The sequence below is a fragment of the Oncorhynchus masou genome, chromosome 32, assembly GCF_036934945.1.
Source record: "Oncorhynchus masou masou isolate Uvic2021 chromosome 32, UVic_Omas_1.1, whole genome shotgun sequence".
In the NCBI taxonomy this organism is placed as follows: domain Eukaryota; kingdom Metazoa; phylum Chordata; class Actinopteri; order Salmoniformes; family Salmonidae; genus Oncorhynchus; species Oncorhynchus masou.
This window is the reverse complement of record NC_088243.1, coordinates 28,796,944-28,812,186: the sequence shown is the minus strand read 5'-3', so window position 1 is coordinate 28,812,186 and position 15,243 is coordinate 28,796,944. Positions and strand designations below refer to the sequence as shown.

At 45.1% G+C, this 15,243-nt stretch overlaps 1 protein-coding gene across 1 annotated transcript in view; it reads left to right on the top strand.

Annotated features, from left to right (window-relative positions):
• The window catches only part of LOC135525862 (echinoderm microtubule-associated protein-like 5), a 64,063-nt gene that overhangs the window by 17,622 nt on the left and 31,198 nt on the right, over positions 1 to 15,243 (top strand). Inside the window, 5 exon segments of the mRNA XM_064953797.1 lie at positions 1,319 to 1,478; positions 5,931 to 6,029; positions 7,415 to 7,483; positions 13,975 to 14,160; positions 14,977 to 15,112. Coding sequence (XP_064809869.1) covers positions 1,319 to 1,478; positions 5,931 to 6,029; positions 7,415 to 7,483; positions 13,975 to 14,160; positions 14,977 to 15,112 — 650 coding nt within the window.

Sequence of the window (15,243 nt, the reverse complement as noted above, 5' to 3'; positions counted from 1 at the left end):
CCTCCAGAAAAGCCTCAATTCGTCGGGGCATGGACTCTACAAGGTGTCGAAAGTGTTCAACAGGGATGCTAGCCCGTATTGACTTCAATGCTCCCTACAGTTGTGTCAAGTTGGCTAGATGTCTTTTGGATGGTGAACCATTTTTGATACATACTGGAAACAGTTGAGCATGAAAAACCCAGCAGCATTGCAGTTCTTGACACACTCAAACTGGTGCGCCTGACATCTACTATCATACCCCAACGTGCAATACTGTCAATATCACCATGTGTTAGTGTGGGTTTTCAGTGAATTTATGTAAATCACAAAGCTCATCTGCGGTGCAGGAAAATTCTCAGCAACAAAAGTGATCAGATTAAGATCCTACATCTGTATCGCTAACAAAGCACCATGGCTGAATAGAGGAATTACACCACCAGGCTGAAAAGCCATTTCCGGAGCTGTGACAGAATACTTCTGAAGCGCATTTCAAATACAAATTGAGTGTCACAATAAAATATGAAAAACTCCTGACCCCGAGAAGGCTGGTTTCCCAGAGAAACCCCCCAGCATGCTGATGCATGTTGATCTCTGGCCTGCTCTCTGAATACACAGACTCAGGATTAGAAGTTGTGGAGGGCAGTTGGCAAAACAGGTGCCCTGATTATAATGGTGGGAGCTCCGTCACATTATGAAATATATAACAGGCCAACGCAGGGGAAGAATTGCCCTGTGATTCATTCAGACGTACCTGGAACTTGACTGGCAGCTGCTGTAAGGGGGATGCTACATGTTTCAGACTGCAGGCTGTTGCTCAGATGTAGACCGTTCCCCGGTGGAAGAGGGGGAGAGCAGGGGGGGGCAAAGAGTGGCTGCTTTTGATGCCTACAGTATCTGTGCTTGGGAGCCCCAGATGATGTTGTAAAGGGGGCAAAGGGCAGAGCTTAGAGGATGAGAAATCCTGAATTTGGGTAGGCTATTTCCTGCCGTGCCCTGTGTGAGGGTATAATATCGATAGGAGTGCTAAAGCTACCATTCTGACTCACCATGTTCCTGCCTTGGCAAATCACAGATCCAACATGGCAACTCAGGCTAATAGCTTCCACTCTCTGATAATGCAAGGCCTTCCTCTGCTCTGTCTTTTTTTCATTCTATTTTTACCCAGGCTATCTGAGGGGGATAATCACTGATCATTAGGCCTATAGACTGTGAATCATCTCACTGGTCTCTTTTCGGAGGGTGCAGCTGGGTTCTCTGAGTTCTCTCTTTCTCTTCCCCACTCTCTGTCACTCTGCTTTTTTCTTTCTCTGACTGTATCTCTCTCTCGCTCTCCTTACAGTTTAGCTCTGCATCCGGAGCGTGTGCTGGTAGCTACGGGACAGGTGGGCAAGGAGCCTTACATCTGTGTGTGGGATTCCTACACCGTACAGACCGTGTCCATCCTCAAGGACACTCACACACACGGCATCGCCTGCCTAGCCTTCGACCTCGATGGACAGGTACAGTTCTGGGAAAGGGAAAGGGGATACCAAGTCAGTTGCACAACTGAATGCATCCAACCGAAATGTGTCTTCCGCATATATGCGTAACCATGCTGTGTGCTCATACAAAACAGTGACACATATGGCTACTCATGAATCAGTATTGACAGAGTGAATTCTATGTAAAATGTGGATTTTTCAAAGAGAATGTAGGATCCAATATTTAGCTGCAGTGGTCACTGTAAACCTTCCACATCCCACCGATCCCTCCTGTTGTATGAACTATTTTTACTGTGCTTTGCTAGATTTCCATTTTATTGTACTACATCAAGTGGCAGATATAGTGAAAACCCTCCAGACAGTTGTAGATGAACAGGAATATTTCAGTAGGAGATGAATATAACAGCTACATGACTGTTGTCTCCTCTGCTGTGGGATGGCAGTAGCGATCCCTGCTGGCTTGTGTTTCTTAATGACACATCTGGGATTAGACCAGCGGTATTAGCAGGACAGCTATACAGAGGGAGAGACGGAGAGAGCGAGAGCGTGAGAGAGAGGTTTAACTTTCAGAGTCGGCTGGAATCTTTTTCATCCACTGACTCAGAGTTTGACAGGATGTTGTGAAATTACGGTGAGCCAACCGAACAGTATAGGGCCCTGAGCTTTGACGACTGTACTACAGTAGTTACTTATGGGCTTGTTTTCTTTGTGCAAACTCTTGCTATAATATTGCAGAGCTTCATGCACATGTTCCCCAATGTATAAATGACTAAAGGTCTTTTGGGGAGTGTTCTGAGACAGTTGAAGACCTTCACAACACCTACATATTGTAATATGAAACTAAAGGGGTGGCAGGTAGGCGAGCGGTTAGAGCATTAGGCCAGTAACCGAAAGGATTGAATCACCGAGCTGACAAGGTGAAACATATGTCGATGTGCCCTTGAGCAGGGCACTTAACCCTAATTGCTTCAGGGTCGCCATTGACAATGGCAGACCCTGGCCGTGACCCAACTCTCCGAGGCTGTCTCAGGGAGAGTGGGAAATGAAGAAAAAAACACATTTCCAATTCTCACATTAATGTGTGAAATAGGACAAATATAAGCAACAAATTATTAAATATTACTGTTCATGTCCATTTCCTTAGTGTTAAAGTGTAAGTCCCCCCCCCCCCCTCCCCGAGTCCATTGCATTTTAATGTAGGTTACTTATGTAACTGTAATTGTTTCCTCTTTATTACCATTATGCTGTAAATATGCATTAGGCATTATAACAGTTTCATATGCAGTGGGGAGAACAAGTATTTGATACACTGCCGATTTTGCAGCTTTTCCTACTTACAAAGCATGGAGAGGTCTGTAATTTGTATCATAGGTACACTTCAACTGTGAGAGACGGAATCTAAAACAAAAATCCAGAAAATCACATTGTATAATTTTTAAGTAATTCATTTGCATTTTATTGCATGACATAAGTGTTTGATCACCTACCAACGAGTAAGAATTCTGTCTCTCACAGACCTGTTAGTTTTTCTTTAAGAAGCCCTCCTGTTCTCCACTCATTACCGGTATTAACTGCACCTGTTTGAACTCGTTACCTGTATAAAAGACACCTGTATACACACTCAATCAAACAGACTCCAACCTCTCCACAATGGCCAAGACCAGGGAGCTGTGTAAGGACATCAGGGATAAAATTGTAGACCTGCACAAGGCTGGGATGGGCTACAGGACAATAGGCACGCAGCTTGGTGAGAAGGAAACAACTGTTGGCGCAATTATAAGAAAATGGAAGAAGTTCAAGATGACGGTCAATCACCCTCAGTCTGGGGCTCCATGCAGGATCTCACCTCGTGGGGCATCAATGATCATGAGGAAGGTGAGGGATCAGCCCAGAACTACACGGCAGGACCTGGTCAAAGACCTGAAGAGAGCTGGGACCACAGTCTCAAAGAAAACCATTAGTAACGCACTACGTCGTCATGGATTAAAATCCTGCAGCGCACGCAAGGTCCCCCTGCTCAAGCCAGCGCATGTCCAGGCCCGTCTGAAGTTTGCCAATGACCATCTGGATGATCCAGAGGAGGAATGGGAGAAGGTCATGTGGTCTGATGAGACAAAAATAGAGCTTTTTGGTCTAAACTCCACTCGCTGTGTTTGGAGGAAGAAGAAGGATGAGTACAACCCCAAGAACACCATACCAACTGTGAAGCATGGAGGTGGAAACATCATTCTTTGGGGATGCTTTTCTGCAAAGGAGACAGGACGACTGCACCGTCTTGAGGGGAGGATGGATGGGGCCATGTATCGTGAGATCTTGGCCAACAACCTCCTTCCCTCAGTAAGAGCATTGAAGATGGTTCGTGGCTGGGTCTTCCAGCATGACAACGACCCGAAACACAACACACAGCCAAGGCAACTAAGGAGTGGCTCCGTAAGAAGCATCTCAAGGACCTGGAGTGGCCTAGCCAGTCTCCAGACCTGAACCCAATAGAAAATCTTTGGAAGGAGCTGAAAGTCCGTATTGCCCAGCAACAGCCCCGAAAAGTGAAGGATCTGGAGAAGGTCTGTTTGGAGTAGTGGGCCGAAATCCCTGCTGCAGTGTGTGCAAACCTGGTCAAGAACTACAGGAAACGTATGATCTCTGTAATTGCAAACAAAGGTTTCTGTACCAAATATTAAGTTCTGCTTTTCTGATGTATCAAATACTTATGTCATGCAATAAAATGCAAATTAATTACTTAAAAATCATACAATGTGATTTTCTGGATTTTTGTTTTAGATTCTGTCTCTCACTGTTGAAGTGTACCCATGATAAAAAATTACAGACCTCTACATGCTTTGTAAGTAGGAAACACTGCCAATTTTGCAGGTTATCAAATACTTGTTCTCCCCACTGTATATCCTTCCACTGAAATGTTAGCTTCTTTGCCAACTCTCCACAGAGTAATACTTAGGGCTTATGGACAGTCAGGGTTTATGTACAGTCGTTTGTCTAGTGTTTGCTGGAGTTCTCATCTTTCAAAAATCTATATCTCATGGCTCAAGGACTCATTTTTATCTCTGAGTTTCCCACAGGGCCCCTCAGTGGTTCTACCACCGCTGTTTACAGAGCTAGACCATGGAAATGACCTCATACATTTTCCTGGTTGGATAGAGTCATCTAGGGATTGAGATAGGATGTGACAGTTGTAAAACCGGCTCTTGCTCGGAATGCTTCTGTGTTCACTGGGTCTCCTGATCTCTTTCTGTCGTCTACTGATCTGGTCATGTCTATGTTCAAGTCAACTTTGTGTGGATGAATTCTGTGTTATGTTGCCCCTTCCAGAAAAAGAAATAGAGCAACCATGTCTAATTGATTTAATGTTTTATCCAAGACATTTGACATATTTATTGGCTAAACAATATTGCTCTAACTCTGCATAGTAGCCTTAATATCCACATAGGGCTGTTAATTGCAACCAGTTGGTCACATATGCCACTAAATATCTTTGCTGTGCGTCCTGGAATTTTGATTTGGTTGCACCAGTGTAGTCTTTTTGCCAGTCTTTTTATGCCACTCCTTGTACTCTGTGCCATAAAAGGAGTGAAATGTTGGCTTCGAAGACTTGCAACCAGACTAGCACCAGTATGCGCAGAAAACAATTCACCCAGATGATAATAGCAACGTTCCCAATGAAAACTACAGTCTTAGAAAAAAAGGTGCTATGTAGAACCTAAAAGGGTTCTTCAGCTGTCCACATGGAAGAACCCTTTGAAGAACACTTTTTGGTTCCAGGTAGAACCCTATTGGGTCCCATGTGGAACCCTTTCCCCAGAGGGTATTTTATGGAAAAGAGATGTATGTGTCTGAATGATGCATCTTCCTGACTTGTTGACCAATATTACAGAGCGCCGCAGATTATGGTTCGATTTGAGCAGGGAGCGCCTCCCTCACCGGTTTCGGTGGGTCATAGCTCGGTGCAACCCGACCCAGCTTAATCGAATCCCCTCTATGGCAGAAGTTAGAGCCCTATATCCACATGCGTAAACCTTCTGAATCATTTCAGTACATTTCTTCATGTAGACTTTTGGATCCAGATCATCTCTGCATTCTTTGCTAAATGAATAACCCCAGTTCCACAACGTTTCATCGTGGGGTGGAGCTTTACCCTTCTTTCTTCTCAAACACAGTTAAAGTAGTTCTCCTCCCCTCCCATGGATTCTCTCCATGCCCAAACATTAATTCAATGGCAGATGGAAGTGTCATCTCACCACCACACACAGCAACGTGCAGCAGAGTAGAGCTGGATTTCCATAAGCATCCCCTCTCCTGGTGTTGCCTACTCACTAGGCTATAGGAGCCCCTTCCAGCAGACTCATACAGATGGGCTCCCAGCCAGAGACAGAGGCATGAAAACGTTGTCAGCCAATGTTCTCTTTTATTTCATTGGAGTCGTCATTCTGTTTTCATAAAATGCTGTTTCCTTTGCAGTGTTTGGTCTCGGTGGGTCTGGACTCCAAAAACACGATCTGTGTGTGGGACTGGAGGAGGGGCAAGGTGCTGGCAGCGGCTCCTGGCCACACTGACAGGGTAACTATACAACACCATCCTCCCCTCTCTGTCCCAGGCACCAGGCCTAGATCAATCTCTTCAATTACTGTAGTTAGAAATGCAGCCAGGAAGGAGCGGCAGCCCAAAGGAGACGCACATTAACAAGTTGGGTCTGATTGACCGTTAGCATTCCAGACTCTGTCTGATGAGACGCACATTAACAAGTTGGGTCTGATTGACCGTTAGCATTCCAGACTCTGTCTGAGGAGACACACATTAACAAGTTGGGTCTGATTGACCGTTAGCATTCCAGACTCTGTCTGAGGAGACACACATTAACAAGTTGGGTCTGATTGACCGTTAGCATTCCAGACTCTGTCTGAGGAGACACACATTAACAAGTTGGGTCTGATTGACCGTTAGCTTTCCAGACTCTGTCTGAGGGGACACACATTAACAAGTTGGGTCTGATTGACCGTTAGCATTCCAGACTCTGTCTGAGGAGACACACATTAACAAGTTGGGTCTGATTGACCGTTAGCATTCCAGACTCTGTCTGAGGAGACACACATTAACAAGTTGGGTCTGATTGACCGTTAGCATTCCAGACTCTGTCTGAGGAGACACACATTAACAAGTTGGGTCTGATTGACCGTTAGCATTCCAGACTCTGTCTGAGGGGACACACATTAACAAGTTGGGTCTGATTGACCGTTAGCTTTCCAGACTCTGTCTGAGGAGACACACATTAACAAGTTGGGTCTGATTGACCGTTAGCATTCCAGACTCTGTCTGAGGAGACACACATTAACAAGTTGGGTCTGATTGACCGTTAGCATTCCAGACTCTGTCTGAGGAGACACACATTAACAAGTTGGGTCTGATTGACCGTTAGCATTCCAGACTCTGTCTGAGGAGACACACATTAACAAGTTGGGTCTGATTGACCGTTAGCATTCCAGACTCTGTCTGAGGAGACACACATTAACAAGTTGGGTCTGATTGACCGTTAGCATTCCAGACTCTGTCTGAGGAGACACACATTAACAAGTTGGGCCTGATTGACCGTTAGCATTCCAGACTCTGTCTGAGGAGACACACATTAACAAGTTGGGCCTGATTGACCGTTAGCATTCCAGACTCTGTCTGAGGAGACGCACATTAACAAGTTGGGTCTGATTGACCGTTAGCATTCCAGATAAAAAGATGTATGCTGCTGTGTTATTTTTTTACTCAACTAACATACACACAAAGACTCACACAGACAAAGGCATACACACACTGCCACACCTTAAGTTTTTGTGTGAGGCCTTGTACAATGACGTTAAATTAAGATATCAAAAGTGTTGGAAACTAATTTGTTGCACGGTATGTTATGCATTTAATTGTACATAGTTAAACTGACCATGTGATCTTTCCCACAGATATTTGACATATCATGGGACTTGTACCAGCCAAGCAAGCTTGTTAGCTGTGGTGTCAAACATATCAAGGTACTGTTTAAATCAAGGTCATACCTTACAAAACTGGCTTACTCAAGGCCCTCAGCTTTCAAGGTGTGTTTGGATCTAGAATTGGTTGGATATTTAGCACACACAGATACACTATATATAGGAAAGTATGTGGACACCCCTTCAAATGAGTGGATTCAGCTATTTCAGCCACACCCGTTGCTGACAGGTGTATAAAATTGAGCACACTGCCATGCAATCTCCATAGACAAACATTGACTGTAGATTGACCTTAATGAAGAGCTCAGTAACTTTCAACGTGGCACTGTCATAGGATGCCACCTTTCCAACAAGTTAGTTAATCAAATGTCTTCCCTGTTAGAGCTGCCCTGGTCAACTGTAAGTGCTGTTATTGTGAAGTGGAAATGTAGCAGGCCACACAAGCTCACAGAACGGGAGTGCTAAAGCATCTGTCCTCGTTTGCAACATTCACTACCGAGTTCCAAACTGCCTCTGGAAGCATCTTCAGCACAATAACTGTTTGTCGGGAGCTTCATGAAATGCGTTTCCATGGACAAGCAGCCGCACACAAGCCTAAGATCACCATGCACAATGCCAAGCGTCGGCTGAAGAGGTAAAGCTCGCCGCCATTGGACTCTGGAGCAGTTGAAACACGTTCTCTCGAGTGATAAATCACGCTTCACCATCTAGCAGTCTGACGGACAAATCTGGGTTTGGCGGATGCCAGAAGAACGCTACCTGCCCCAATGTGTAGTGCCAACTGTAATGTTTGGTGGATGAGGAATAATGGTCTGGGACTGTTTTTCATGGTTCGGGCTATGCCCCTTAGTTCCAGTGAAGGGAAACCTTAACGCTACAGCATACAATGACATTCTAGACGATTCTATGCTTGCTTCCTTTGTGGCAACAGTTTGGGGAATGCCCCTATCCTGTTTTAGCATAACAATGCCTCCCTGTACAAAGCGAGGTCCATACAGAAATGGTTTGTCGAGATCGGTGTGGAAGAACTTGACTGGCCTGCACAGAGCCTTGACCTCAACTCCATCGAACACCTTTAGGATGGATTGGAACGCCGACTGTGAGCCAGGCCTATCGCCCAACATCAGTGCCTGACCTCACTAATGCTCTTGGCTGAATGGAAGCAAGCCCCCACAGGAATGTTCCAACATCTAGTGGAAAGCCTTCCCAGAAGAGTGGAGGCTGTTATAGTAGCAAAGGGGGAACCAACTCCATATTAATGTCCATGATTTTGGAATTAGATGTTTTCGACAAACGGGTGTCCACATACTTTTGGTCGTGTCTGTTGTACATAACCAGTCTGATTTTCAAAAGGTATGATGTCTTACTAGCATAATGTTTTCAAAAAGTTCGGCAAAGAATTTAACGGTAATGCTCTCCTTTTCTCTCTATCTTCTTTGCTGTATCATGATCATATCAAATCCCTAAGTGATATATGCAAATGACTTTTATTCTGGAGTTTATGACTATTAATCCTTAACGTAAGTAGGACAGGCAATGACTCATAGAATTCTCTCTTTTCAAGTTCATCTCTATTAATGTGGACTGCAGAGGAGGAACAATTTGTTATTTTTAAAGGAGAATTCAGCCGTGGCTATGATACTCAGCTGTATGGACATGTTTCCCTCTCAGTTCTCCACATTCAGCTTTACATTTCTCTGTACAAACTACTGTCTTCAATGAAGCTCTCATATCTCTGCAAACACCTTGTATTAGATTCACGGTTTTCCCCTTGAATGGTCATTAAACACTATTCCCCAGATGAAATTTAGACCAAATTGTTGTCTTGAGATAGGTATCATATCACAGGGAACTTCTGCGTTCATAAAATATTTTTCATTTAGTTCAGTGTGCTTCTGTGTTCGATTGTGTGTTCACCATTGGGGTAGGAATTGATATACCTTATCTGTAATATGGAGGTGCTATCCTCTTTGACATATGTTTAGTGTTTCTTATGAGACGTGGATCTCAATGATGACTCTCCATCCTCTTTGCCTGGTGTCTCCCCCACCCCCATCCCTCATGATAATACCCCTGCTCTCCCACAACCCCACGCACGGACCCCAGTGCAGCAAACCAATCCCCTCCTCTCTCTCTCGCTCTCTTTCTCTCTTGCGCGCCCGTGCTCTTTCTCTCCCTTCCCCCTCTCACTCTTTTTCCCTTTCCATGTCTCTCTCTTTGTCTTTCTCTCCCTCTCTTTCTACCTCATGATGCCAAGGCAATCCAGCAATCGTCCCACATAATTCCCGAGCCTTTACCCTGCGGACCGTGTGACATCTGCTCCCCAGCCCTGTGCTCACTCAGCGATTATAGCACTCAATGCATCCAGCAGATTTAGCCCCAATAATCCCCTCACCATAGTCCCAGAAAAACACAGTCTCTGGGACTGTCTGCTGCCCCCACTTCAACACAAAAGACAAGAGGGAAGCAAGAGGATCCACCATTAGCTAAAATCTTTTTGCGATCAAAAGGTCATTTGATTTGGCTTTGACTGTGACATTTGCTTAGCAGCCCTGTGCCTGGGACTGGCAGACACGCACACGTCTGGCTGTTAGATGATTTGTTGTCCCCCACGATGAAGTCTGGGAGGGGACTGTGGATCTGTCTCCGTCCGTTGGTACATTAGTACATTCGTACGTTTGTCACAGACAACACTGGCCCAATTTTGACAAAAATTGGGTGAATGATGTTTCTTGCTGTAGAGATCCGGCATTTGCACAATTATACTGATTGGCCAGAAGTTGGCAATATAAATTATCTTTAACAATCACGCTCCTCACCCCATTTGACCTAAAGTCATTTGGTACATAGGTCCCTCTCCTCACAAGGAATTTCCCTCAGGGATCCCTCAGGTCCACCATGATTGACTTTCTGCTATTCAGAATTTTGTGAATTTTTCTGGCACAAATCTTGATATGTGGCATCTGGACAAAGGTCTCTCAAGGCAATATTTTCCAGACGAGTATCTAAAACGCTATTGACCAATCAACATTCATGTGGGTGTGGTCTGGCACATAAATGCATATAAATCAGTTAAGGATATTTGTATTGTAACATAAATGTGTACACATGTTGCAAACACAGTTTAGACTCAGCATGTGCAACAACATTCATATTGACAACGCGGTGGTGCTATAACGCACACATGTTTATATATCTTGATCTGTTTGACTCAGAGGGATGAAATTTGGTACACATGCTCAGGGATCTTAATCTAGCTAACCAACACAATATCTCAGAGACCGCTGACCTGATTTTTACAAGATTTGGATGAGTGATGCATCTTGTCATAGAGAGAAAATTACACTGATTGGCCAAAAGGGGGTGCTGTGGTAATCAACTGTCTGTATGCTAGTCACACGCAATATTACAGACACCACTGGCCTGATTTTGACATTTGTGGGGGACAACATTTTTACATTTTTACTGTTGATTTAAGGAGATCCTTAAATGGTCTTTCTCTGTTTGCCCTTCATGAGGGTGGCATCCAATGTGCACATACACACATTCATATACACATGAGCACACTAACACACCCATTCTGTGCTGAGCTGTTAAGGAGCTGACCTGTTGCACCCTCTACAACCACTGTGATTATTATTATTTGACCTTGCTGGTCATCTATGAACGTTTGAACATCTTGGCCATGTACTGTTATAATCTCTACCCGGTACAGCCAGAAGAGAACTGGCCACCCCTCATAGCCTGGTTCCTCTCTAGGTTTCTTCCTATGTCCCTGCCTTTCTAGGGAGATTTTCATTGCCACTGTGCTTCTACATCTGCATTGTTTAGGCTGGATTCTGTATAAGCACTTTGACATCGGCTGATGTAAAAATGGCTTTATAAATACATTTGATTGATTGAAGGAGAACTTGAAATGTTAAAGATATAGACAGGCAGAAAAGAGAGGCAGTCATGTGAAGAGAGATGTTAAGCAGTAGGGTGGGATGATTTCAGAGCCTCCTCCGGCAGGACCCTGACATAGTGGTGGAAAAAGTACCCAACTGTCATACTTGAGTAAAAGTAAAGATACCTTAATAGAAAATGACTCAAGTAAAAGTCACCCAGTAACATTCTACTTGAGTAAAAGTCTGAAAGTATTTGGTTTAAAATATACCTAAGTATCAAAAGTAAAAGTATAAATAATTTCAATTTTTTTTTAATATTAAGCAAACCAGATGGCACCATTTTTAATTTAATTTATTTTATTTACAGAAAGCCAGGGGCACATTCCAACACTCAGATATAATTTACAAACAAAGCATGCGTGTTTAGTGAGTCCGCAGATCAGAGGCAGTAGGGATGACCAGGGATGTTCTCTTGATAATTGCATGAATTGGACTATTTTCCTGAATTGGTCTATTTTTCTAGTTACATTCAAAATGTAACTAGTACTTTTGACTGTCCGTGAAGTATATGGAGTTAAAAAGTACAATATTTTCTTAAGGAATGTTGTGAAGTAAAAGTAGTCAAAAATAGAATAGTAAAGAACAGATGCCCCCAAAAACTTCTTAAGTAGTACTTTAAAGTATTTTTACTTAAGTACTTTACACCACTGCCCTGACACAACTCAGTCAGCAAGTATCATTACACTGAGTCAGTCAGTCATTGCTGTAAAATAAATAATAAGCCAGTCATTCAATCAGTTCTATAATGCTCAGTCAAGGCGTCAATGCCATGACATTGAGAGTCACTACGGTGGTTATGAGCGGCAAGCAGAGAGGGGGAATGGTGTGGTGAGGGGGGGGAGTTTGGTGCCTGCCTGCCCCGACTGATGGATTACACCCTCTCAACTGTGATAACATCAAAAGGTTTTCCCTGGAGAAGTGGTGCAGGAAGGTTCTGTTGTGCACGTGGCCATGTTACTGATTACTGACATTCTGCAGATCCTGGGCTGGGCACTGTTAGCTAGAGCATCCTCCTCTTTTCCCTTCATCTTCTTTATGACTCATTGTGGCCAGCCTAAGTCTTGGCTGGGGAGGATCGTCTGGTCTTGCTGCTCTCTCTGCTTTTAAAGAGAGTGGTTTTATTTGTTATTCTTTAGCAGAATTGAAGTGTTTCCGCTGTCACTGCGGTTCTCTCTCACTCTCACTAGCTCAGTCTCTCTTTCTCTCTCTCTCCCTCTCCCCTCTCTCCCCCCCCTCCTTTGGTCTCATTATAAACCCTCCAGCCTCTCGTCTCCTCTCAGCAGTAATTTAGAGCAGTGAGGGGATTAGCCGTGGCCTGCGTGTCCCTGTCTTATCAGACCCAGCCAGGCGCCCACTCGCGCCGCCTCCATTCCCACTGCCTGCCTCCACAACCACACAACTCAACACGACCTGCCCTCACGCCAAGCACCCACTGTCTTCTTGGGAACGACTTTCTGGCTTGACTTCCCCAACAGGATTAAGAACATCCTCCCCTGTGGCGTCCCAGGACCTCAGGCTGTGTCGTGGAGCTGATGATGCTGGCCTGTGATAATCAATCCCTCCTGTTAACACATGGGCCCTCTCTCCCTCAACAGTGTTAATGATGCTCTCACCGGCTGGGCTGGTACCAGAGCTCATCCCTGGATCCTATCTTAGCTCTACAGACGTACAGCTCTCTTCTCGTCTGATACGTAGGACACACTACACTGCACTTAGTACCCTCAGTGTTGGGATATTGCTACTATCTACATCAAACTCAAAGGTTGTTTGGAAGTTGGTTTACTTAAAGCCTGTATGTATAATGCATCATGATTACACCTGTAGGCGTTTTACAAATGAACAGAGATCCAAGCTCGAGCTAAAGCTAGGGGGATAAACATTGGCATGAGAGACATCCTCCTGAGGCAGGAAATGAAAAAAGCTGTCATGTTCCAGCTGCTCCCTTTGACGAGTGCATCTCTCTGTGCTCTGACACGTGTCACGGTGTCAATGTCTGGGCACAGGAAACCCAACACACACTCAACTCTTTCCTTTGATCTCCTCGTCAAGCAGACAAAGCGGCTCTCCGCTTTATGGAATTTGTCCGCGGATCCCAATGACCTTGTTCATGAACTATGGTGGGCCTGACCGGTGGTGGTGGAGACTGTGTGTGATGGTGATACCTGCTCTGAGGCAGGGTGTGTCTGCATGCTGATCAGCTGATTACAGCTCTGACCTCCAGCGTGGGTTCACCACTGTGGACTTGGTGAGGGATTTAGATTTGAGCCTTTGTGTGTAAGGTTAGATTTTAGTTTGTGTATGGAGATGGATCTGTGTGTGTGTGTGTCTGGGTGTGTGTGCATGCAAATTGAGATGTTACATGCTGTTACGTGCGCAATGTGATCCCAGTGTTGGTCTTTGTCATTTTGTATAGACCTTGTACTTTACTTTACAACATTAAACTAATTGTTTCCATGCTAGATAATGTTTTTGTATGATATTATTAATGTATGACTCTCAGGTAGAATGAGTTGGTTGATTTATTTATTATCCACCCCGTTAAACTCAGTCTTCTCTCCTGTCTCCCCTGTTTGTTTCTGCGTTCAGTTTTGGAGCTTATGTGGCAACGCCCTGACCCCTAAGCGAGGAGTTTTTGGCAAAACGGGAGATCTCCAAACCATCCTCTGCCTGGCCTGTGCCAGAGAGGAGGTCACATATTCAGGTGCCTTGAACGGTGACATCTACGTCTGGAAGGGCATCAACCTGATCCGGACAGTCCAAGGAGCCCATGGAGTAAGTGTGTGTGGTTGTTGGTTCTAACTTCAGATCAGCTTTAGTTCTGCCTCACTTCCTGGTGGTGTCTCTTGTTTATGTGTCACCCCTGTCAGTAGTGGGATGTAGTTTGGGGAATGCTAAGCAGCAGACTCTTCTCAAATCAAGAGATGTCATGCTATGCAGCTCAGGCTTGCATTCTGCTACAGCCCCCACATGTCTGTCTGTCTGCCTGCCTGCCTGCCTGCCTGCCTGCCTACACCCACCTTAGTGCAGACCAGTGGATGATTAAACAGGTCATCATCCACGTCCAACTCAGCCACCCGCGACTGATCAACTCCTCCGTCTATACAGCATGGTTTATTTAGCCTGATGCCAGCATACAAGAGGACCGGTTTAACAGGGTGACACCATGTCATGTAGCCTCTTTGGCTCTCTCTCATTTTCCCTCAGTGAAATGAATCAGCCGTTTCCTTCTCGGGATGAAATGATATCTGTGAGTTCAACAGCTGCATGCAGGGCTGGAGGGGTGGGGGAAGGGCCCTCTCTGTTGGTCCATGTCTGTCCTCTCCACTCCAAACAGTCTACTTCAGTCACTGTGTTGCACAGCAGGTGGCCCCCGGGAGCCTGCCCATAAGTTAGGAAAAAAACACTGGTTCAAGCTCTTTATGTAACACACCGTTGTGTTCTCTCTTCGCGCAGCGGCTAGTTTGTCGTTGTGCGAGCCTCGTCAGACACGTGTCGGCTGCAGCAGGGCTGTCGCTAGCTGCTGTACCGCTGGGCTGCCTCGTTCATTTGTGGTGCACATCCCCACTGACAGACTGTCTTTTCTTCCAGTCTGGGATTTTCAGCATGAATGCCTGTGAGGAGGGCTTTGCCACGGGGGGCCGGGACGGCTGTGTCCGCCTGTGGGATCTCAACTTCAAACCCATCACTGTTATCGATCTCAGGGAAACAGACCAGGGATATAAAGGTGACATGCAACTCCCTCATCTACTCTCCTCTTCTCTAACCCCACACAGAGCCAGTCCACAGGATGCCAATGTGCACTGAGTCGTTAAATGAACCAGTGTGTTCTTCTCATGCTGTTTGATAGTACAGGCC